Genomic DNA, 24,350 nt, shown 5'->3' with positions numbered 1-24,350 from the left:
ACAAACCCCAGCCTAGGAGGGATCTTGTATTCTGAGTGCAAATCTTGGGGCACCTTTGGGCAAAGTGTGGGAGAGAGGGAGCGTGTGAGGTGAGGGATGGCAGGGAACACTGCCGAGCCTTTCCATGCTGGAAACGGGAGAGGAGGGAAATCCTGCAGGAGCCAGGAGTGTGCAGCCTGGGCTGGGAGGGCTGGGAGGGCTGCTCCTGGCACTGCTGCTGCTGCTGCAGGAGTTTGCTGCAGGGCTCCAAGGCATGCAGCAGCTGCTGCTCAGAGCTGCAGCCCTGCAGCTTGACCACTGCATGCTGGGGATGCCAGGGCCTTGGGCAGCTGTGCTGCTCCTTTCCCAGGGCCAGCCCTGCCCTGCCCTGCTGGAGCTGCAGCCAGACGTGTGTTCTGCAACCTTCAAACGGCTGGAACACGTTTTGATGTGGTTCCTCTGATTGGCAGCCCCTGCAGTCAGCAGGGAAGCTGCTTGGTGGTTTTTCTGGAGGGTTTGTGAGCAGTGGTTTAAGCCAAGATGCCTCTGTGTGTGTGTGTGTGTATATATATATTTAAGCAATACTGTGTTAGCATTTTCTAGCATTTTCTCTCTCTTCATCCTCCACAATAAGATGTTTCCTAGGGTTTGAGAATGCCCTGCTGCTGTTGTGGTTTCTTAGCTCTCAAACCCAACCTTCCAGGAGATCTTTCCTCCCAGGACTGTGTCAGGATCCCAGGGAACAGAGGTGTGTGATCTTGCCCTGCTGTTTTGGTGCAAATCCTTTCAGATCTGAGACGCTGTGCTGGGGCTGCTGTGAAAAATGTGCATCCCAGCAAATCTCCTAAGGCTGTGGAGAGTTGCTGGGCTCAGGGTTCTGCCTCTTGCCTTCCACAGGGTTTGTGTCCTTCCCTTCTCGCAGGACAGGCACATCTCCCCAGAGCCCTGCAGGGAGCTGGCCCTGAAGGAGAGTTTAGGGCCAGGAACCCCTCCTGCATTATGCAGTAAGGAATGGGAAAGGCCAATCTTTCATTCTTGTTGTGCACAAATGGCTTGGGATGTTTGCAGCCAACCGGTGGGATTTGATAGCTTTATCACCCAAATGATGAGATTTACAAATTAACTGTCTAATTAGCATCCTGGGAAAGCTGCTGCTCGTGCTGGGGTGTCTGAACTGACACAGACATGGGCTGGAGCTGCTGAAGTGTGATGGCAGCAGGGGGGCACGGCAGTGGGGAGATCCCTGCAGCCTCCTCACGTCCATTGGGCAGGTCATGGGAGCTGGGGCAGGATTGCTGCCCTGAGATCCTGCTCCTGGCTCACCTGTTGGCCCTGTTGTCCTTGTGCATGGGTGGAGCACTCACCTGGGCACGGGGCAGGGCTGCAGTGGAGCCTGCTGAGGCCTGTGGAGCTCCCTTGGAGGCAGAGGGTGCAGAGCCCCCGCTGCTGCTCTGCCTTGCCCCTGCAGGGAGGGGTTCTGCTTGCCCACCTTCCAGTGGATCATCCTTGCACAGGTCAGAACCACAGAATCCTGGGATGGTTTGGGTGGAAGGGCCCCCAGAGCCCACCCAGTGCCACCCCTGCCGTGGCAGGGGCACCTCCCACTGTCCCTGGGTGCCCCAAGCCCTGTCCAGCCAGGCCAGGGATGGCCTTTCAGGTCCCTCCCCACCCAAACCATTCCATGGCAAGTCCAGCCTGGTGGCCCTCTGGTTTCCCTGCAGAGCTGGGCTGGCCCCAGCTCCCCTCAGCTCCCAGCTGAGCCCAGCCTCTGGCAGCAGTGCCTGTGCTCGGGGTGTCACGGAGCTCTCTGAGTTTGTACACACACTTCAGGAGAAATCCCTGCTAATAGAGTTCTAATTTCTTCCTTCCTGCTTCCCAGATGCTTCTGTCTCCATATACAAATGACAGAAATGGTGAGCAATGCTTTCAAGAAAATGTTTGTTTGTTTGACTCAGAAAAGCAAGTGAGAGGTCCTGCGAGGAGAGAGCTCTTGGCAGCTGTTCTGCCTCTAAAACCTTCTGGGTTTGTTTTTGTTCACAATGGAAAATGTGAAAAGGAAAATGAATTTACAGCTGGATGTGGCAGGGCACAAAGAGGGGATTGTGAGGTTCATGGCTGATGTCACTTGCCTTTTCCTTGTTCCTTAGGAAAAAATCCCAAGTTGCTGCAACTGGAACCCGCTCTGCTCTTGCCCAGCTCAGTTTGGTTCCTGTGCTCTGTCTCCAACCCTCAGTGCCTGCTCCTCATCTTGCAGAGCCTCTTATTCAGTGTGACTCCAGCTCTGGGAAAGGATGTGGTGGATGGGAGAGCCCTGGGGCAGAGCAGAGTGTGGTGCCCGGGCTCCCCCAGAGCAAACCAGGGCTGCTTCCCTGGGCTCCCCCAGAGCAAACCAGGGCTGCTTCCCTGGGCTCCCCCAGAGCAAACCAGGGCTGCTTCCCTGGGCTCCCTCAGCAAACCAGGGCTGCTTCCCTGGGCTCCCTTTGGGCCCCTGGGGCTGAGGTCTCACCTGTGGGACAGGCATGGCAGGGGTGCTCAGAGCTGAGCATCCCTGGGGCTGAGCATCCCTGTGCTGGGCATCCTGGGGCTGGGCATCCCTGAGCTGAGCATCCCTGTGCTGAGCATCCCTGGGGCTGGGCATCCCTGGGGCTGAGCATCCCTGGGGCTGGGCATCCCTGGGGCTGGGCATCCCTGGGGCTGAGCATCCCTGGGCTGGGCATCCCTGGGGCTGGGCATCCCTGGGCTGAGCATCCCTGGGCTGAGCATCCCTGGGCTGGGCATCCCTGGGGCTGAGCATCCCTGGGCTGAGCATCCCTGGGCTGGGCATCCCTGGGGCTGGATGCAGAGTGCAGGTGGCCAGGCCAGTCCTGGCAGCCAGGAGGTGACAGAGGTGACATGGCTGCGAGCTGCTGCCTCTGCTCCCCAGCCTGGGGGGCCCCAGCAGTGCTGCCACCTCCAGCTGCAGGGTCAGAGGGGCTGAGACCCTTAAGGAGGGTCTGGGCCATCAGCTGAAGTTACCTGCTGTGACAAGTGATTCTTTAGGGTCTGTCACCGAAGGTGAGGTGCTTATTTGGCATTTGGGGAAAAATATCAGCCTTGAAATACAGAGCTTTGGCTGCACCAACTGCAGAAACAGCGCTGGCAACTTCAAGCAGGCACGTGCTGAAAGGGTTTGGTGGTTATGGGGATGGGGGTTTAGCTCTGGATTCTTCTCTTGGAGCCTGGGCAGTGGCAGTGGGGATTGATTTCCCTCTCCCAGAAGGGCAAGGCTGGCATTGACGTGTGTGAGGGGAGGAAGACGTGTGTGTCTTCTGGTCTGGCAAACGGAGGCTGGGGAGATGCTGGAGAAAAGCAGAGCTGTGGGAGGAAGATTGCCCACCTGTTCCCTTCGGTACAATCTTCCATTTTTGGCCACATGCACTTTTCAGCTCAGATGCTGTGAGCGCCAGATTCTCCCTCTTTTTATTCCCAGCAGTGACCTCAGAGCGTGTGCCACGAGTGACAATGAGCTCAGAGAACAGAATTGTTCCCAGCCCTCCTCTGACGTTCACCCAACACTTTGTTCTGCTGGGTTTTACCAAAAGGCCTGCTCTGGCTGGGGATATTCCATAAGAAAATCCTGCCAGGGGGTTGCTAAAAACCCTCCTGGCACTGCTCAGAAATCCACGTGGCTGTGGTTTGTTTTGTTACCTCTTGGCTGTCGTGGTGCCATGCCCTGACCCCGTCCCTGTGCTCTCTTTGCAGTTTGCTGCTTCGTGGTGCACAAGAGGTGCCATGAATTCGTCACCTTCTCCTGCCCTGGTGCTGACAAGGGCCCTGCCTCGGATGTAAGTACAAATCCTGGGCTGGGGCTCATTGGGCAGACAGCACCTGCAGGAGGTGCTCCTCCAGCTCCCTGGGCTGACAGCACCTGCAGGAGGTGCTGCTCCACTCCCTGGGCTGACAGCACCTGCAGGAGGTGCTCCTCCAGCTCCCTGGGCTGAGGGCACCTGCAGGAGATGCTGCTCCACTCCCTGGGCTGACAGCACCTGCAGGAGGTGTTCCTCCAGCTCCCTGGGCTGACAGCACCTGCAGGAGGTGCTCCTCCAGCTCCCTGGGCTGACAGCACCTGCAGGAGGTGCTCCTCCAGCTCCCTGGGCTGAGGGCACCTGCAGGAGATGCTGCTCCACTCCCTGGGCTGACAGCACCTGCAGGAGGTGCTCCTCCAGCTCCCTGGGCTGACAGCACCTGCAGGAGATGCTGCTCCACTCCCTGGGCTGACAGCACCTGCAGGAGGTGTTCCTCCAGCTCCCTGGGCTGACAGCACCTGCAGGAGGTGCTCCTCCAGCTCCCTGGGCTGAGGGCACCTGCAGGAGATGCTGCTCCACTCCCTGGGCTGACAGCACCTGCAGGAGGTGCTCCTCCAGCTCCCTGGGCTGACAGCACCTGCAGGAGATGCTGCTCCACTCCCTGGGCTGACAGTACCTGCAGGAGGTGCTCCTCCAGCTCCCTGGGCTGACAGCACCTGCAGGAGATGCTGCTCCAGCTCCCTGGGCTGAGGGCACCCCAGGGTTGCTGTTCCACAGTTTATGGGATGGTGTAGGTTGGAAGGGACTCTAAGAATCATCAAGTCCAACCATTCCCCAGCACTTCCAAGGCCAGCACTGCCCCACCTCCCCATGCCACATCCACATGGCTTTTACATCCCTCTGGGGATTGGGATTCTGTAGCTGTGGGGACTCTCATGGGTTTCTGGGATACTTAAAACACTCCAACCACCCAGGAACTTGTGCTCAGCGGAGCAGAGGGAACATGGGGAGGCAGAGATTTCCCTTTGGGGCTGAGCCTGCAGCCTTGCCCCAATGTCCTTCCATCCCTCGTGCCAGGAAACCACCCCACCCCTTGCTAGCCGAGTCCCAGCCTCGTTTCCCCCAGGATTTCTTTCCCTGTGGATCCCCTGGCTTGGGGACAGCGGAGCTGGGGAGCCCGGCTCTGCCAGCACCACTCAGGTCTGTCTGGCAGGTTCTGGGCTTTTCCGTGGAAACTGGCTAATTTGGGGAACTGCTGGGAGAGAGGAGCTCGAATTGGGGAAACGACAGAGCACCACAGCTCTCACCCTTAAAAATAGAAGTGGTGGGAGCAGGCGGCGTAACAGGCAGCGGAAGGTGGAGGCTAAACACGCCTCGTGTCCCAAAACGGGGCTGTGCCCTGGCAGGGAGGCAGGAAAGGGCTTTGGGGGCCGGGGCTGGGGGGCAGCAGCAGTTGGGGAGCTTTGTTCTGGTGCCTGTTTCCCCTCCCTTAGCCCTGCTGTCCGTGCAGCCTCCCGGGACAGCTGCGGCACCCACGGCCCTCCCTGCACCGGGCCACCCAGGAGGGGCTGGCAGGGTGGCACTGCTGTCACCCACCCGTGGGACAGGAGCCCCCCAGGGCTTCCTGTGCCAGGGACCAGCAGGGGCTGCTGCTGGAGGCGTGGGCAGGAGCTGCTGCCAGCCTGGAGCGAGGGGCGAGGCTGGGGCTGGGCTGGGGCCGGAGCATCCCCGCTGCCTCTGCGGGGCACTGCCGGGTCTGTGCCAGGGACAGGGCTCTGTGGTGTGGGCACAGCCTCTGTGCCAGGGCCCTGGCAGAGCAGCTCACCCGGGGGATGGGGCTGCAGAGGGGGAAGTGCAGGCTCTGAGCTGCCCACTGTCCTGTCTCTGCTGCAGGCAGTTCTGCTCCCTGCTGCCACTGCCGGGGCACCGAGAGCTGAGCAAACGAGGGAGTGGGGCTGGGTGAGCCCTCCCCGAGGCTCCAGCCGGCCACCCGGGCAGTGCAGGTGTCCCTCTGTGGCACGTGGGCACGTGGCAGATGTCCTCACGTGTGCCACACCCCACAGAGAGCTGGTCGAGGTCCCAGAGCCCTTTGTCCCTCGCTGTGACACCGTGTGGCACTGTGACACCGTGTGCCAGGGCACTGCTGGGGCACCTGGGCACTGCCAGGGCGCCTCTCCTGTCCCCTCTGGGGCTGCACTGCACATCTTGCCTGCCCTGGCCCCAGCCCTGCCCCAGCAGTGGCACACAGGGACAGGCAGGTCCCAGCCAGGCTCTGCAGCAGCTCTGGGTGACTCTGCCAGGGAAGGGAAGGGAAGGGAAGGGAAGGGAAGGGAAGGGAAGGGAAGGGAAGGGAAGGGAAGGGAAGGGAAGGGAAGGGAAGGGAAGGGAAGGGAAGGGAAGGGAAGGGAAGGGAAGGGAAGGGAAGGGAAGGGAAGGGAAGGGAAGGGAAGGGAAGGGAAGGGAAGGGAAGGGAAGGGAAGGGAAGGGTCTGAATGAAATGGTCACAGCTTGAACAGAGCCCACTCCGTAGCAGGGCTGCTGTAAAGGCCCTGGCTCACACTCCCTGTCACTCCCTGCTGTCCCTGGGCAGCAGTGGCACCGTGGCACGGGCAGCAGACAGGTAACAGCTGCCCAGCACTGCTCGTTAACCTTTTAATGCATAACTTCTGAAAACCAAGATGGAATGCAGCTCCTGGGACTAAGGCAGGAAGAAAATGGCCCTTTTATTGCTTTTTTTTTTAAATTTTTCTTTTTCTTCTCTTCAGCAAAGGCTGCCAGAGCCCCTTGGGTCTGTCCCCCGCCCCTGTGACACAGGGGTGTCACTGGGGGATGCAGGCAGGGCAGGCTCCCTTCCTCCTGCACTGCCAATCTTGCTCTTCCAGCAGCATAATTATATCTCTAATATGTCATATTTGTAATTATATAATCATATCATCCTGAAGGAGCTTTGAATCAGGAGAGGAAGAGCTGCTTCAGCACCCAGTAATGCCTTGTTGGCCTCAGCACTGAGCCAGGCCAGGGGCTCTGCTGGGAATGATGCAAGCTGGAGTTTCCCTCTGCTCACCACAGTGAGGATCAGAGCCACCTGCATTGGTGGCAGGTCTGCTGCCTTCAGGCTGTGCTGCTCACAGGGCTGGGTTTTGGCAGCTCCTCCATGAATATGGCTCTCCAGTGAACCCCACAGAAAGGAGTTTATTTTCTTGCAGTGTCAAACCTTGCAGTGGGCCGGGGGTTCTGCTGAGCTGGACAGGGAGGGCAGCAGGGCAGGGATGCTGCAGCCTGGGCTGGGGCTTTGCTGGGAGCCCAGAGCTGCTCTTCCCTGTGGCTTGGACCTGGAGCCAAGGACGAAAAATGTGTTAAAAATATCTTCTAACTTCACTCCTTGATCTCTGTGTCTTCACAGTGCTGGAGAACTGAGGAGAAAAGCATTTTGTACCTGTGCAGTGCTTGTGGTCCGCCTGCAAGTTTCCAGTTTAACAGCTGGGTGATTCCAGTTGCTGGGCTGGAGCTCTGCACTGGGAGCTGGAGGCTGATGTGTGCACAGAGAACCTGGGGGAGCTGGTGCTGCACTCTGGGGAGCAGAGCAGGGCAATGCCAGAGCCCCTGTCTGCTGAGTGCTCCCACTTTGGGCTGTTTCTGTTTGATCTGGCTGCGTTTGAGCCTCCTTGAGGAGAGGGGGAGTGGGGCTGTGTGTTTAACCTTGGCAAGGCTGCCGAGCAGGAGCTTCCATCTGGGAGAGAGGACTAATTACACATGATGGTGTCTCCAAGCAGGAAAAAATGAAAGATTAATTGCTTCTTGCAGCAGGGAATGGAGCTGTAGCTGGAACCACTGGCGCTGCAGACACGGGGCTGTGTTTGTGCTGCACAGCGCTGCAGGCAGGGCTCCTCGCTGCTGTCCTGTGTGCCTGGGGTCTCTCCTGAAGGGAGAACTGGGGAGGAGGGGCTGACAGCCCAAAGCCCCCTCCCTGTCTGTGACTGACCCACAGCCAGGTCTCCAGGACCCTGAGCCAGCCCCTGTAATGTATTCCAGTTGGCAAACCTAATTATAGCTGGAGCTATTAGTAGAATGCATAATTATTTAAATTGTAGAGAAAATAATCATTAAAATGACCTTCTTTGCACGATCCTGCTAAAGGTCATCTAATCAGGATGTGTTAATAAATATCAGAGTTGCTCTGGGAAGGTAACAGGCCAGTGTAGCTACATTTCAATTTTGTGTGCAAATTGTCCCCGTTGGTGGCGTGGGGAGAGGACTTCAGGAAGGATTCCAGGAAGGATTTCTCCATGGAAAGGGCTCCATGGTGTACCCCAGGGCTGGCCCTGAGCACAGGACCCCGATCCCTGCTCACAGCTCGATCCTTCTGGATCCCTGCTCATAGCTCGATCCTTATGAATCCCTGCTCACAGCTCCTTTCCTTCCTTCTGGATCCCTGCTCACAGCTCCTTTCCTTCTGATCCCTGATCTCTGCTCACAGCTCCTTTCCTTCTGATCCCTGCTCACGGCTCTCATCCTTCTGGATCCCTGATCCCTGCTCACAGCTCCCATCCTTCTGGATCCCTGATCCCTGCTCACAGCTCCCATTCTTCTGGATCCCTGCTCACAGCTCCTTTCCTTCTGATCCCTGATCTCTGCTCACAGCTCCTTTCCTTCTGATCCCTGCTCACAGCTCCATCCTTCTGGATCCCTGCTCACAGCCCCTTTCCTTCCTTCTGGATCCCTGCTCACAGCTCCATCCTTCTGGATCCCTGCTCACAGCTCCTTTCCTTCCTTCTGGATCCCTGCTCACAGCTCCTGTCATTCTGGGCTGCCCTGGCCAGTGCTTTGGCAAATCCTCACAACCTTCCTGCGACTTGCTGCTTTCTGTTGTCCTGCTAATTAACTTCTCCAGCTCTCGTGCTGTGCCATCTGCCCCCGGAGCAGGGCACCTGCTGCCGCTGACAGTTCCCGTGGGATGAAGATGTCTCTGCCCTGCTCCCTCCCAGCACCTTCTGCTGCCTGCCCAGCCCCACCAGAGCCCTCTCTTCCTCCTGCCAGGCTGCCGTGGCTGCAGCCCAGGGGCTGAGCAGCTCTGGGCAGGCTCTGTGAGCCCAGCTCGGAGGGGCTGGGGCGGGTGTTGGCTCCGTGCCCTTCCTGGGCTCCGCAGTGCCCGGCCTGGGGCTGAGCTGGGGTTGTCCCCCTTGGGAGGGTGATGGGGTGGGTGGTGCAGCCTGTGCCCAGCTGGGGAGCAGAGTCCTGCAGCAGGGAGGGTTTGGGGCTCTCTGTGCTGTGCCAGCAGCTGGAGGTGCAGGAAGGAGCCGTGGGAGCCCCCCGCTCCTGGAGGCGCAGTGAAACGACTCCCAAGGCACGTGTGAGTTACCAAACATGTCTGAAGGATGTTGAGATGCAAACTGCTCTGGCAGAGAGCTGAGCTTGGCTTTTTCCTGCTGCTCAGAAAGAGAGAGTGTTCTGTTTGGTGTTGGCAGCAGCAGCCAGAGGAGAACGACTGTCATCCCTATCCCTCTGCAGCCGTCTGAGACAGGACGAGGTCTCTGTCACTAGAAGGTGTTTGCTGGCAGGGAGCTGCCAGGGGCAGGCTGCCTTTGACACAGGAGCAGCCCCAGCACAGTGCCCAAGGCTGCTGCTCCCTCCCCAGGTGTTGTATTTACACCCAGGAGCTGCCCCATCCTGTCCTTCCCCAGGTGTTGTATTTACACCCAGGAGCTGCCCCATCCTGTCCTTCCCCAGGTGTGTATTTACACCCAGGAGCTGCCCCATTCCTGTGCCCTGGGGGCTCTGGAATGCTGCAAACTGCAGAAAGCCCTTCTGCTGTCACTGCCTGCTGCAGCAATGCCCAGGTGCCCCTGTGGTTTTGCTCTGTCTCAGCCAAGGTGCTTTCCCAGCCCTGTGCAGGCAGGTGGGGAGCAGGGCCAGGCAGCAGCTCCCCCCCAGCAGGGCTGCTCCCTGTCCTGTCCCTAGGAACAACCTGCAAGGTGACAGGATGCCACCTGCAGCTGTCACAGGGCCAGCCCTGCCCCAGCCTCCTGCCGCCTGTGCTTTCCCTGGAAGGGAAGCCAGGCCACTTCTGTCTGCTGGGAGCTGTTCCCTGCACACCCAGGGGATTTTCCACATGGGAAATGTGGGGATCAGATGCAAGCTTTTGGGTTGATGTCCCTGCCAGGGTTTGTTGGGTGCAGGCAGTAAGCTGTGGCTGAGTTGTATTTGCTATTATGCTGTTTAAATCACTATGAAATTCGCTTTGAAATGGTCTCTTCCTGTGAACTGTGCTAATTCTTCTTCAGCAGAGATAATTTAAAGCTTTCTTTGCAATGAGACGGGGAAAGCAGCAGCCCCTAATCTTGAAGGCACAGCTCTGTGTTCTGTCAAATGCAGCAAATGTGAGCGCAGAGGTTCCAAACACCCCTGGCTGTCAGTGTGGGTCCAGCTGCCCCAGTGTGGGCACTGCCACCTTCCACTGCCCCCAGCCCCATCCAGCCTGGCCTGGGACACTCCAGGGACCCAGGGACAGCCACAGCTGCTCTGGGCACCTGTGCCAGGGCCTGCCCACCTCCAGGGAGGGATTTTATTCTTATTTAGACAAGGAAACAGGAGAAACTTCAGATGGGATATTGCAGGAGGTGCTGGCTCTGCAGCATCATTGCCAGGGAAGGGAAGCCATGCCATGCCATGCCATGCCATGCCATGCCATGCACTGGCTCTGCTCATGGCATTTTCCAGCTCTGCTCCAAAGAAAGCTGTTCCTGCCCCCTTCTTCAGGCTGGCTCAGCGCTGGTGGGGGAGGAGTGGAGCCTTTTCTTTTCTTGGCAAACTTCTTTTTAACCATTCTTGTTTTAAGTCTCAGCATCTGCATACGCAGTGTTCTCGTCAGTCCTGTCTCCGTGGTACAAAAATAGTCTCCTTGCACAGCCACTCCAGCCCCGCTCAGAAATGATCCCCACCATTGCCACTTTCTGGCACTTTCTGCGGCGCTGGCCAAGGTGACACGAGCCCCTCTCAGCCAGAGCCCTGCAGCTCTTCCTCTGCAGGCCTGGCTGCTCCATCACAGCCCCTGGCTCTGCCCCTGTGCCTGGGGGTGTCTCAGGGCAGGGCTGGGAGCAGGGGGGCTGCTCTGGGGAGCCCAGCCTGCCCTGGGGAGCCCAGCCTGCCCTGGGGAGCCCAGCCTGCCCTGGGGAGCACAGCCTGCTCTGACTCTGCTTTTCCAGCTCCAGCTTCTCGAACTCTGGGTGCCAGTGGGAGTTCAGCATCCTTCTCATCGAGTGGGAATTGCCTCCTTCTGCACAGAGCCGGTGTTTTTTATGAATGACTGACTTGCCTGAGCAGGAGGCTCTGTTCCTGGAAGGGAGCACAGCAGCTCGGGGGTGATCCCTCGGGTGGCACGTGCTGGCACACGTCCCCTGCCCCGTGTCCCCTGCCCCGTGTCCCCTGCCCTGCCTGAGGCAGGGGTGCTGTGCTGTGCCTGGGGGCTCTGCAGGATGCAGGGCTGGGCAGCCCTAGAGCTCCTCTCTCTCCCAGGACACTGGCTAGGCAATCAGGATCACAGCATGGCCTGGCATGGAACTTTCCAGACCATCTCAAGGTTGAGTCCTGGCTGCCTCGTGGGGGAAACTCCCCCCATCTCCTGTTCTAAAATCCAGGCTTAATTTCTCTGCTCTCCCATAAATGCCTGAGGAATGCCAAAGGCTCTCAGAGCTGAGGAGTCAGTGGCTGCTTGGGGTGTCCAGAGGACAGGCTGATTGTGCCCCTTGTCCCCTCAGCCTTCCCTGCCATTCCACCAGCTGGAGCCCTGCTGGGAGCTGTGTCTGCAGGGTTTCCTCGGGGTAAAATGTGAGGTATTTCCAGTTTCAGTGCCTGGCTGAAGCCTGTGCCTGATCCCAGCCACGGCACAGACCAAGTTAGAGGAAATTCTGTTGGTTTTCCCCTCCTGGGTGCCATTGGGGTTTTCTGTGGTGCTGAGCACCAGAGCAGAATGTTGGTGATTAATGCAGCTGGAGGCTCCGATGCAACAGTGCTGGGAAATTAATTTCAGGGGGATGGAATGTATTGGTGGTGATGTTACAGCTCGCTTCTGATTCCACTCTTTATTTATTTACTCTGCTCACAGTGCCCTGAAAAGGTGTCTTTGCTAATGCCCGGGCAGCTTTCCAGGCCATTAAAAAGCTGCTCAGCTCGAATGACAGAGCTGGGAGCTGAGCCTCATCCCTAACCCTTAAACAATTAACGTGAGCTGAAATCAAGCTGCTCCTGCTGGAGCCTTCCCCTGGCCTGTGCTGCTCCTGGGGTTTGAGCCCAGCAGCTCCCCCTGCCCAGCCCCTGCTCCAGGCTCTCCTGAGCTCCCGGGACTGTCCTCTCTTGCACAGATCATGCCAAGAAAGGCCAAACCCTTGCTCTGCCTCAGTGCTTTGTCCCAGTGCTGGGCTCTGTGTCCCTGCTGAGAAGCTGTTTCTTCTGGAAATTTTCTCTGGCACAGGTGCCCAGAGCAGCTGTGGCTGTCCCTGGATCCCTGGCAGTGCCCCAGGCCAGGCTGGAAAGGGCTTGGGGCACCCTGGGGCAGTGGGAGGTGTCCCTGCCATGGCAGGGGTGGCACTGGGTGGGATTTAAATTCCCCCCCAATCCATTCTGATTCCATGGTTTTGGTTTGTTCGGCTCTAACTCCTTGACCTTGCTGGAGCCCAGGAGTTTGCCCAGTGCCTGCACAAGGGATAAACTGGGCTCTGTTGGGTCTACACCCTCTGCTGCTGGGCAAAAATCTGCCCTTGCTTTTAAGAAAGCTTAAAAAAAAAGTATCCCCTAAGCAGCCTGAATGCCTGGCAGTGTGAAGGGAGGGCTGGCACCAGAGCACAGGAGATGTTTCCTGGGCAGGCTGAATACAGATGGAATCACGGGTGATGGAGGCTGGGCAGCGTCCAGCCCTTCTGTTGCCTCGTACCTGCCACTTTCACCTGGTGCTTTCCATGCTAAGACTGAGTTATTGAAAACCAGTGAATCCCCAGCCAAGGCAGCGCATTGCTTTTTCATTGTTATGGCAACACAGACGAAGAGCAATGAAGCTGGATGCTGGTGGCTGCTGGAAGAGGTCCCCAGGAGTCGGTGGCAGTTGACTGAAGTCCATTAGCAGCACCTCCGGAGCCAGCTGGCACTCGGAACGGGGAGAGCAGGGGTGCCTTGCCAACATCTGATGCAAGTTCATAATCTTTGTCCTTTGTTTTCCTCCCAGGATCCCCGGAGCAAACACAAATTTAAAATCCACACGTACTCCAGCCCCACCTTCTGTGACCACTGCGGGTCCTTGCTCTACGGGCTCATTCACCAGGGGATGAAATGTGACAGTAAGTGACCAACAGGAGGGGGGCTCGGCCACCCCGTGGGGGCTCAGGACCCCAGGATCCAGGGCTGCAGCCAAGAGCCCGTGCCCTGTGCCAGCAGTGTGGAGCTGCAGGGCTCTGGGTGCCCGAGGGACACCGGCACACCTCCTCACCCGGTGTGGGCAGTCCCCGGGGCTGCTGCCGGCAGAGGGGAGGGCAAGGCGCTGCCTTGGGGGAGGCTCCCCATTCCCTCTGCAGCAGCATCCCCCCGCACCCCTCTGTACAGCACCCCCACATCCCCCCTGCGGCAGCATCCCCCGAACTCCTCTCCAGAAGCACCCCCACAGCAGCATCCCCCGCAGCATCCCGCGGTACCCGCCCTCCCCTGCATCCCCCCGCGCATCCTTCCCCCCGCAGCATCCCCGCGCCGCGCCGTGCCCGCCGGAGCCGCTCTCCAGCGCTGGCTCCGAGTGACACCCTGTGGCTGCGGCCGGGCGCTGCCGCCGCTCTCCCGGCGCTGCGGCGGGGGAATTGCTGCGCAGGGAGCAGAACACGGGGGCTGGAAGCAGAGGGAAGGGATGGCAGCGGTAATTTTCCAAGTTAATCCTGCGTGTTCCTATTTAAGGGGACTGGGACGTGCGGCATGTGCGAGCTCGGCTGCTCCTTGCTCAGGGATGGGGAAGCTTGGCTGTCTGGGAACAGCTTATTCCTTAGAACCTTGGGAATCCTGCCAAGGGGAAGTGAGCCGCTCGAAAATGTAAATACTGATATATGGATCTCTATAGATAGATAGATCCCCGTGCCTCTCTGCGTGTGCAGATACACGGGGAGTTTTTAATGCCCCTTTTGGCTCCTGCTGGAGCCAGCTGAGCGCCCTGGGGGCGATGGCAGAGAGCTTTAATGAGTCAGCAGAACCGCAGCAGTCGCAGAGGGCCCAGAGCCCTGGGGTCTGTGGGGCAGGGCCCAGAGCCCTGGGGTCTGTGGGGCAGGGCCCAGAGCCCTGGGGTCTGTCGGGCAGGGCCCAGAGCTGCTGGCCCTGGGTTCCTGCGGGTGTCCCTGGGCCCAGGCTCTGCGGAGCCTCCAGCTGCCCCTGCGGAGCCCTTTGCTCTGCGTTCCCCCGGCAGTCCCTCAATCAGCCCGGTCTGGGAGCAGGGCAGGCTGTCCCCGTGCCCTGCCCCGCGTGCTGAGTGTCCCCTGTGTCCCCTGTGTCCCCCAGCCTGCATGATGAACGTGCACAAGCGCTGCGTGATGAACGTGCCCAGCCTGTGCGGGACCGACCACACGGAGCGCCGGGGCCGCATCTACATCCGCGCCGACATCGACAAGGACGTGCTCACCGTCGTAGGTACGTGCTGCCAGGGCTGCCAGGGAGTGCCAGGGGCTGCCTGGGGTTTCCAGGGAGTGCCAGGGGCTGCCTGGGGTTTCCAGGGAATGCCAGGGTCTGCCAGGGGCTGCCAGGGGCTGTTAGAGACTGCCAGGGGTTGCAAGGGCTGTCAGGGGCTGCCAAGGAGTGCCAGGGGCTCAGGGAGTGCCAGGGGCTGTCAGGGGCTGCCAGGGAGTGCCAGGGCTGCCAGGGACTGTTAGAGACTGCCAGGGGCTGCCAGGGGTTGCTGTGCCTGCTGCCAGTGCCCAGGAGCCCCTGCAAGGCAGGACAAGGCTTTCAGCCTCCTCTGGCAGAGCCTGGCGGGGGCTCCAGGGCTCCCTGTGTGATGGCACTCCCAGGCACAGACTTTCCCAAGCAGTTTTTGAGTGATGAAGAATTTCAGCACCTGCAGAACCCCGGGGAGGGTGTGGTTTGTGCCGGGGAACAGGACTGTCCCATCTCCAGAGGCTTTTGCCGCCTGGATTTTGAGTTCCCAGGAGATAATGCTTCCCCGTGACCTAGAACACCTCACAAACCATTGAGCCGCGTTCCTCTGAAGCCTCTCGTCCCCACTGTGGGGCCGCCAGAGCAGTGCCAGCGGGCCGGGAGGCGGGGATGGCTGTCGGTGGGCACGGCAGTGACATCCCTGCGGGGCTGTGACATCCCTGCGGGGCTGTGCTGGGTCGGGAGGGGCTGGGAAGGGCTCCTGCCCACGCGGGGAGCAGGCAGCCCCGGCGGGCTGTCGCGGTTGTTCCCCGGTGAGTCACACCGGGTGTGAAGTGGCCCCGAGGGGGCGGGAGCCCGGCTGGGACACCCGGGGCAGCACCGGAGCCTTCCCCATCCTGCCCGCCCTCGGTGGCCCTCCGCAGCAGCCTGGCTCCCACGTCCTGTCACCCCGGAGGAGCTGTGACATCCCGGGGCTGTGTCTGTGGGACGGGCTGGGCTCCGTGGGATCCCGCGGCGCTCCTGCTGCTCTGGCGGGGGCTCGTCCCCCCGGAGAGCCACCAGGAGAGCTCTCAGGAAAAACATCAAGCTGTTGAAAATGTTAATGAGAAACTGAAAAAAGTTGTGGAGGACTTTATAATTTATTTTTTGTTGGGTTTGTCCTTAAAGGAGAGCCTCAGTGAAGCAGGCAGAACTACGTTTGCACAAGTCCTGCTTCCCGGGCACCTTCCTGAAGGTTGGACATAGTGACCCTGGAGACCTTAGTGACCCTGGAGATCTTAGTGACCCTGGAGATCTTAGTGACCCTGGAGATCTTAGTGACCCTGGAGACCTTAGTGACCCTGGAGACCTTAGTGACCCTGGAGGTCTTTTCCAGCCCTTATGACCCTGTGGTTCCCTCCAGCCTCCATCGGATGCCGGTGGGGTGCAGATCCCACCCTGCTGCGGGCACCACGGGCTCCCTGCTGCCGTGTTCCCACCGCCCCAGGGGCAGGGAGGAGCTGCCCAGCCCCGTTCTGTGCAGCTGGATTTCCATCTCTTCAGCTGGCTTTGAAAGGCTGGTTTATTTCTGGCCCGTTCTGGAGGTGTTGGTGCAAACGTGTCAGCTGTTGGCTTTTCCAGAAAGGAAGGGAAGCGTGCTGAGCTCTCCAGAGCCGAGTGGGAGTGCTTTGGGAGGGGAGAGCTGGGCACTGGGGAGCCCAGATGGCCCCCAGAACACAGGGGGGCACCCAGCCCTTGGGAGATGGAGCCACCCAAGGCTGTGCTGGCACTGCTGAGGAGCCCTGGGGCAGCTCTGGGCCCTCACAACAGGGACACCGAGGGGCTGGAGCCCCAGGAGGGGCTGAGGGAGCTGGGCAGGGGCTCAGGCTGGAGCAAAGGAGGCTCAGGGGGCCCTTGTGGCTCTGCACAGCTCCTGCCAGGAGGGGACAGCCGGGGGGTCGGGCTGTGCTCCAGGGAACAGGGACAGGAGCAGAGGGAACGGCCCCAGGCCGGGCCAGGGCAGGCTCAGGGTGGATATTTGGGAGAATTTCCTCCTGGAGGGGCTGCCCAGCGCTGGCACAGCTGCCCAGGGCAGGGGGGAGTCCCCATCCCTGAGGGGATTGAACAGCCCTGTGGAGGTGGCGCTTGGGGACGTGGGACAGAGCTGCAGTGGTGGCCGGGGCAGTGCTGGAACAACAGCTAAACTGGATGGACTCAGAGGAATTCCCCGACCCGACAATTCCCGCAGGACCCGCCCCGGGGGGCACAGGGGGCACGTCGGGGAGCGCCGCGGGCAGGGGCAGAGCCGGGCTGCTCCGGTGGTGGGAAATGCCCTTGGCAGGCTCTGCAGGAATCCCAGCGGGGCGGGAGGGATGCAGGGGGATGAGTGGGATGGAGGGGGATGAGGGGGAGGCAGGGGGATGAGGGGGATGCAGAGGGAGACAGGGGGATGAGGTGGATGAGGGGGATGGAGGGGGATGCAGAGGGAGGCAGGGGGATGCAGGGGGATGGAGGGGGCTGCAGGGGGATGAGGGGGATGCAGTGGGGTGCAGAGGACTGTAGGAGGATGAGGGGGATGCAGGGGAAGGCAGGGGGCCGGAGCAGCCGCGGTGCCGCGGGAAGGTGCCCGGTGCCTGCAGGCGGCAGCACGGGCACGGCCAACTCCGCTTGGGTTCTGCTGCCGAGCCGACAAACCCGCCGGGATTTGCCGAGCGCTCTCCAGCTCTGCACTTCTCTCCTCTCTCACTCCGAGTTTTCCCCTTCTCTTTGCAAAGCCGGGCTTTCCCTCCCGGTGGAAAACACAGATTTTCACAGAATCATCGAGTCCTGCAATGGTTGGGATTGGAAAGGACCTTAAAATTCATCTCCAAAGCTCATGGGCAGGGAGACCTTCCACTGCCCAGCCGCTCCCAGCCCTGTCCAGCCTGGCCTGGGACACTGCCAGGGATCCATGGCAGCCACAGCTGCTCTGGGCACCCCTGCCAGGGCCTGCCCACCTCACAGGGAACAATTCCTCCCCAATATTTAGAGTGTGGGATGTGTCTCTGGCCCCAGGGCATCGCCTGGCTGCTGTGGGACAGGAGCAAATGCACCTTCACATCCCTGTGCTGCTCTGGGCTTTGATCAAGTGCCTTGTTAGTGGCAAAAGGCTGTGGAATGAAGTAGGAAATGCAGGAAATGAGCGTGGCAGGGAGGCCCTGCACAGGTGTGCCTCTGCAATGGCAGAGCTGGCAGTGCAGGTGGTGCTGAGCCTGTCCCACCGAGGGCTGTGGGTGTCTGAGCCTGGGAAACGAGGGCTGGCAGGGCTGGGGGGCATCAAAGCCAGGGCTGCTGCAGGCTGGGAGCTGTGTGCAGGGCTCTGCACCAGAGCCAGCTCCTCCCAGCTCAGCTGAGCTGTCCTGTGCCACAGCACCCCACCGCACCTGCACCCCCAGAGCTGGGCTCGGGGAGAGGCCAGGGAGGTGCAGAGATTGAATGATGAGGAGGCAGAGCTGCAGGGGCTGTGCTCTGGGCACTGGGAGTCTCCAGCGTGGCCTTTGCCCTGTCTGTCTGTCTGTCTGTGCATGGAGCAGAGGGTGCCCTGTGCTCTCCCCTCCCTCGGGGATGTCCCTGTGCCTGTGTCCCCGATGTTCCTGCCCAGCTCCCTGGCAGTCCTGAGCCTCCTGGGGCACGGAGCTTCCCTCTTCACCCACCTGACGAGGGAAAACAGTGACCAAAACTGACACCAATTATGCTGATTAGATAAACGAGCTGGAAGCGCGTTAATTAATAATCACCGGCCCAGGCAGGCGCAGCTGTGGAGTCCTGTGCCTTTCCCCCTGTGTGAGCCTGTGCACATACACTCTCACCAGAGCATTGATTGCGTGTTTTAACTCCCCAGGGCACCAACCTGAGTGCTGGTGGGATGGGATGGGGCTGCTCCTGCCCAGGGCTGCTGCTGCTGCTGCAGGGGAAGATGAGTGCTGCGGGTCAGCCCTGCCTCTCCAAAACCCCACCAAGAGCTGTGGGATCCAGGGCAGGAGAGGTGACGGGCTGGGATGAGGGCGTGGAGCTCTGACCTTGCAGGGACCCAGGTTTTGGGAGGGCTTTAGCAGATCCACAGAATCCTGGGATGGTTTTTTAAGGCCATCCAGCTCCAAGCCCTTGCCGTGGGCAGCAGCAGCCCCATCCCATCAGCCAGAGTTTCCCTGTGCCAGGGCCTTTTCCTTTGGAGGGCAGTGGGAAGCAGAGCTCCCTGCTCTGAGCAGGCTCAGTGGGCAGGGGCAGCCCAGGGCAGCTGCCTGGAGATGGGGCAGGAGTGGGCTTGTTGTGGGCTCTGCTGTCATTTCACATCGAAGGGAACCCCATGGCAGTTCAGGAAATCACTCAGGTTTGTTTGTCCAGGGCATTCACCTGCCTGGGAGCTGGGAAAGGGTCTTGCCCTGCTGCCAGAGCCACAGGGAGCTCCTGGCCTGACCCCCGTGCTCTGGAGTGTGGCACATTGATCTGCTCCCACCTTTTCCAGGGACACGTGGGTGTCTCTTCCCAAGCTCTGCAGCTACAGCTGCCGGAGTCATTCAGAGATTTTGTCTGATCTGTTATTGAGAAGCTGTTGCAAACTTTGCAGGGTGAATTCCTGTATCATTCACCCAGCTCTGCCTGCCCTGGCAGGGCGGTGACATCTCCTTCCTGTGGTGTCCCCATGCTGTGTGGAGAGGAGGGCGCTGCCCCCCTGAGCCCCCCACCCCAGACATGCCCAGGACTTGCCAGCATCTCACCCTGACCACGGCCTGAGCCCACAGTGGCACCTCCCTGGCCACACTCGGAGCCCAGAGTGATTTAGGGCTCGCTTTAAATGCCATCATAACATCCTTACTCATCACCGTTAATAATGATGTTACTGCTTCTTAATGATGCACAAAACTGTCAGGATATGAGAGATATAAAAGTGTTTTACATCAGATTTAGCTGTCAAATAAATGCCATAAGTGTTGGCGAGGAGCACTGCTCCCCTGCCGTGAGGTATCGCTGCTGTGCTGCTCCACGTTCCCATTTTTCCTTCCCTTCATTGTTGATTTCTGCTCGAAAAGTCAGGAAGTTTCTTAAGGTCAAGCAGAAGCATTTTGGTTTTTTTAAATGAATAGATAGAATTATTCCCATTAATGAAATTTTGAGGTCTGCACGCTGAGATAATAACATGAGGTAATCAAATCTCATGCTTCAGGGCATAAACTGATTAACTGCAGGGCCAGGAACGGCTCCTCCTGCTCCTTAAAGAAGAGAAGGGCAGCAGACAAACAGCAGGGGGCTGCTCATGAGCCTCCGGAGGCTGTGCTGGCTTTGGGACAGGGACACACGGAGCAGAGTGGCAGCGGTTCCGTGTGACATCCTTCCGTGTCCCCTCCCAGCGAGGGGACTTCAGGCTGTGACAGCCCAGAGCCCCTGCCAGCCCTGGGCTCCTCCTGCTGCTCCCTCGGGGGTCCTGGGGTGTTTCTGCTGACCCTGGGGCAGGAGGAGGCTGAGCACCACCCCAGCACCACGGGCTGTCCCTGGGGCTCCCGGTGCTGCAGGGGGGCAGGAGGGGCACTGAGAACGTTTCCATGATGGTTTTAGAGCCAGGAAGGTGGCAGGAGGCAGGAGGGGCACTGAGAACGTTTCCATGATGGTTTTACAGCCAGGAAGGTGGCAGGGGGCAGGAGGGGCACTGAGAACGTTTCCATGATGGTTTCACAGCCAGGAAGGTGGCAGGAGGCAGGAGGGGCACTGAGAACGTTTCCATGATGGTTTCACAGCCAGGAAGGTGGCAGGAGGCAGGAGGGGCACTGAGAACGTTTCCATGATGGTTTCACAGCCAGGAAGGTGGCAGGGGGCAGCAGGGGCACTGAGAATGTATTTCCATTATGGTTTTACAGCCAGGAAGGTGGCAGGGGGCAGGAGGGGCACTGAGAATGTTTCTATGATGGTTTCACAGCCAGGAAGGTGGCAGGGGGCAGGAGGAGCTCGGGGTGGGGGTGTGGGGGAGCCCAGGCTCAGCAGGGCACTAGGAGCATCGTTCCCCATGCCCTGGCAGCGCTGGGGGGCACAGGAGCCCCAGAGGGGTGGCACTGGGTGGGCTTTAAGGTCCCTTCTGAGCCAAAACCCCCCAGGAGTTGGTGATTCTGTGACAGCATCCCTGGCTGGTGCCACTCTCAGGGATGGAGGGGCAGGGGGCCAGGGCTGCTGCAGGGCCCTCTCGGGATGCAGGAGGGGCAGCCACGCTTCCCACACCTCTCCTGCCTCACAGGCTGCTCTCAGGGCTGTCACCTTTGATAAATGAGCTCGTTTATAAATGCAGAGTTGAATTTTGGCTACGAGTTCGATTCCATGGAGCTGGAAATTGGGCAGTGCTTTGAGAGGACAGCAATAGATGGCAGATTTGGGGGCATTAATTTGCTTTTCAAAGCTCTCTGGTCCCCAGCCTCATCAGAAATTCCTTACTGGTGCGTTGGGAACTGGGCAATTGGTTTTACCCTTCTGTCTCTGAAAGTACCTTGGGCCATCCTGTGGTGCTGCACACACAGCTGGAGTTCTCTCCTTCTCCTCCTCCTCCTCGTGGGATTAGGGGGTGCACTGAGCCCCCTGTGAGCCTCACAGCAGAGCTGCTGCTGGGACCTGTGGGATTTCAGGCTGTTCCCAGCAGGGCAGGGCCCTCTGTGCCTGATCCCTGGGGAGGGGGCTCTGCTCTGGCCTTCCTTGCAAACACTTTTTCCCCAGGTTACGGCTCAGCTCCATCCTGACCCATCAGACTTCCCACCTCTGCTATCTGTGCTCAGCCTGGGGGGAAGATAACATCCTTCTCCTGGCAGACAGACCTTTTTGGACTTAATCTGGGCGAAGAGACTCAGCTCAGCCTGGCTGTATTTAATTTGTCCAAGCTGCAATCCAATTAGAAGCAGCTGAGTCATCTCAGGTTCGCTCTTCCCGCTCTGCTCCTGCTTCCCGGAGGAGCTGCTGGCCCCAGAGCTGGGCTGTGCTGCCCAGTGGGCAATGATGGTGGCCTGGGCATCCCCAGGGCCACCAGGGGGGAGCTGGGTGCTGGATGTGACCACTCCTGTGGTGCCTTTGGGTTCCTGCTCCCACCTCCTCCCATCCCCGTTCCCACCCCTCGAGGGAAGCTCCAGCCCCAGGCCCCCACACATCAGTGCAATTCTGCTTCCCAGGGGGCAAGAGGAAACAAATCAGCTTTAAACTGCTTAAACCCGAGAGCAAACAACAAACCAGCCTGTCAGAAAGTAAAAATAATCTCCTGAGCCGACCCTGCAGCCTCCCCCGTGCACGAGAGCTGCGTTTGCTCGGCGCTAATGATGTCGCTCCTCATGTAATGCCCGTGTCTGCACAGATCCACTTTAATTCTGCTTTTAATCACTATTTTCACACTTACTCTTGGCACGCAGGGAAGTTGTCAGTTGTTGGGTATTTTTATAGCTGGGATACTGAATTTAATCCTTTTTCTCTTCCCCAGTAAGAGATGCTAAAAACCTAGTTCCTATGGACCCTAATGGCTTGTCAGATCCCTACGTGAAGCTCAAACTAATCCCTGACCCCAAAAACGAAAGCAAACAGAAGACCAAAACTATCAAGTGCTCCCTGAATCCTGAGTGGAACGAGACATTTAAATTGTAAGTACAAGGAAAACGTTTGAATTTGTAAAGTGAATTTTCTCACCACCAAGAATTAATGTGGCTTTATTTGCTCTGATTTAATTATTCAGAGGCATCGAGCTGATTCAAGTGAGAAATTATTCTTTTTGTTCTGTAAGTGACACAGAAGCACCCAAAGCTCTGCCCTGACCCTTCTCAGAGCAGAGTGTGTCTGGGCAGGAGCTCTGTGCTCTCTGTGTGGGTCAGGTGTGCCCTGGAATCAGGTGTGCTTTGGAAATCAGATGTGCTTTGGAAATCAGATGTTGGAGACCCTAGCAGGTCCTGAGGACCATCCCTTCCCTTGCACCCTGTCCATGTGGAGCGTGGGGGGCACGTGGGGAGGGGGCAGCTCAGGGTGGCACCATCCCTTCTCCATCCCTTCTCCATCCCTTCTCCATCCCTTCTCCATCCCTTCTCCATCCCTTCTCCCTTCTCTCTTGCAGCCAGCTGAAGGAGGCAGACAAGGACAGGCGGTTGTCTGTGGAGATCTGGGACTGGGATCTGACCAGCAGGAATGATTTCATGGGCTCCCTGTCCTTCGGGATCTCCGAGCTGCAGAAGTCAGGAGTGGATGGATGGTGAGATGGGATTGTTCTGCCAGCACCAGGGGCACAGAGCAGCCCAGGGTGTTTGTGCCTGGGAGTGGGCAGCCCCTCAGACCTCAGCAGCCTCCCCCTGCTCCAGGCACCCCTCCCAGCTCCGTGGAAGGGGCTGCTCCACCTCTGGGGCTGCTGAGGGTCACTGCTGCCACGGGGGTGTCCGTGTGGCACCAGGGCTGCCTTTGTGTCACCTCCCCCATGGCCTCGGGCTGGGGGCTTGGGGAATGGAGAGGAGCAATTGGGTGGGCTGGGGGCCACTCCTGGGCAGAGCTGTGGGTGCTCCCTCTGCTCTCCAGCCCCATCCCGTCCCCTCTCTGCTGGGCACAGTGTCTGGCACAGTGCTGGGGTATTTTTGGGGTCCCCCGTGGCAGGAAGGAAATGATGAATCTGACTCCATGTTCTCAAAAGGGTAATTTATTATTTTATGATCTATATTATATTAAAGAATACTACACTGAAACTAAAGAGTGCAGAAAGGATACAGACAGAAGGCTAAAAGATGCTCATGAAAATCTCGTGACTCCTTCCAGAGTCCTGACACAGCTGGACTGTGATTGGTCATTAAGTCAAAACAATTCACATGAAACCAATCAAACTATGTGCAGTTGGTAAACAATGTCCAAAGCACATTCCAAAGCAGCAAACACAGGAGAAGCAAATCAGATAATTATTATTTTCATTTTTCTCTGAGGCTTCTCTGCTTCCCAGGAGAAGAAATCCTGGCAAAGGGATTTTCCAGAAAATATGACAGTGACACAGTGGCATTGTGCTGGTCACCTGCCAGGCCCTGATGGGCCAGGGCTCCTCCTGTCCCTTCCCCAGTCCCCAGTCCCCTGTCAGGGTGTGTGCCACGCACTGCCAGCTCCTGGTGCAGCCCAAAGCCCCTCCCAGCCTGTTAAAAAGCGTGGAAGTGGCGATCTAAGTAGTTTTCCTTGTCACAGTGCTGGCTGGAGTGAACTGCAGGAGAAGGAGCTCTGATCCATATTTCATATCCAAACAAGTGCAGTTAACGCAGGAACAAGCTCAGAGGCAGAGCTGTGCAGGCAGGGCTCTGTCCTGGAGCAGCCCCTGGATCCAGCCTGGCTGTGTCCCCAGCAGGGTGACACTCCTGCTACCTGCGTGGCGTTCCCACCATCTCTGATCATTGCTGCTGAAGCTTTTCTCCTCCTCTGGGGGAGCATCCTGTCCGTGTGCCCGGGGTTGGCAGTGCCAGCCCAGCACTGGCACGTGCCACGGGCTGTCCTCGTGGGGCAGCTGCTGGAAGGGGGCTTGCCACACCCGTGCCCGTGGCTGTCACAAGGAATGTGAGTTTGTGGGTTTGGGGTCAGCACTGGCTTGGCAGGGACACCAGTGTGCCCACCAAAGCAGGCAGGGGATGCACTCCCTGGGCTGGGGGGTCCCCAGGACAGAGAGGGACCCAGACCCATCCCTCAACCACTGAGGGTCTGGGGCTTGCCCAGGGGGAGGGTCTGGGGGCTCTGCTGACCCGGGAAGGGTCCCCTGGGTGCTGGCACACGGAGGCAGAGCTGTGCTGGAGCAGGGGGGCCCTGCCTCCCTCAGCCCCTGAGCTCTGCCCTCTCTGCCCCTCCAGGTTCAAGCTGCTCAGCCAGGAGGAGGGCGAGTATTTCAACGTCCCCGTGCCTCCCGAGGGAGAGGAAGGAAACGAGGAACTGAGGCAGAAATTTGAGGTGAATTGATTTTTTCCTGGACTCGGGGGTTTTCCTCGCTGCCTGCCTGCT

General features: G+C 59.0%; 1 protein-coding gene across 1 annotated transcript in view; it reads left to right on the top strand.

The window, feature by feature from the left end:
- PRKCB (protein kinase C beta) overlaps positions 1 to 24,350 on the top strand; it is a gene marked incomplete at its 5' end in the record, with an annotated part of 83,314 nt that overhangs the window by 33,416 nt on the left and 25,548 nt on the right. The window contains 6 exons of the mRNA XM_084216727.1: positions 3,721 to 3,803; positions 12,979 to 13,090; positions 14,283 to 14,411; positions 21,835 to 21,991; positions 22,456 to 22,590; positions 24,203 to 24,299. Of these exons, the coding sequence (XP_084072853.1) occupies positions 3,721 to 3,803; positions 12,979 to 13,090; positions 14,283 to 14,411; positions 21,835 to 21,991; positions 22,456 to 22,590; positions 24,203 to 24,299 (713 nt within the window). The remainder of the gene's footprint in view (positions 1 to 3,720; positions 3,804 to 12,978; positions 13,091 to 14,282; positions 14,412 to 21,834; positions 21,992 to 22,455; positions 22,591 to 24,202; positions 24,300 to 24,350) is intronic.

This window comes from Fringilla coelebs (assembly GCF_963513975.1).
Source record: "Fringilla coelebs genome assembly, chromosome: 16".
Taxonomy (NCBI): Eukaryota; Metazoa; Chordata; class Aves; order Passeriformes; family Fringillidae; genus Fringilla; species Fringilla coelebs.
The sequence above is the reverse complement of the archived record's forward strand: the minus strand, read 5'-3'. Positions and strand labels throughout refer to the sequence as shown.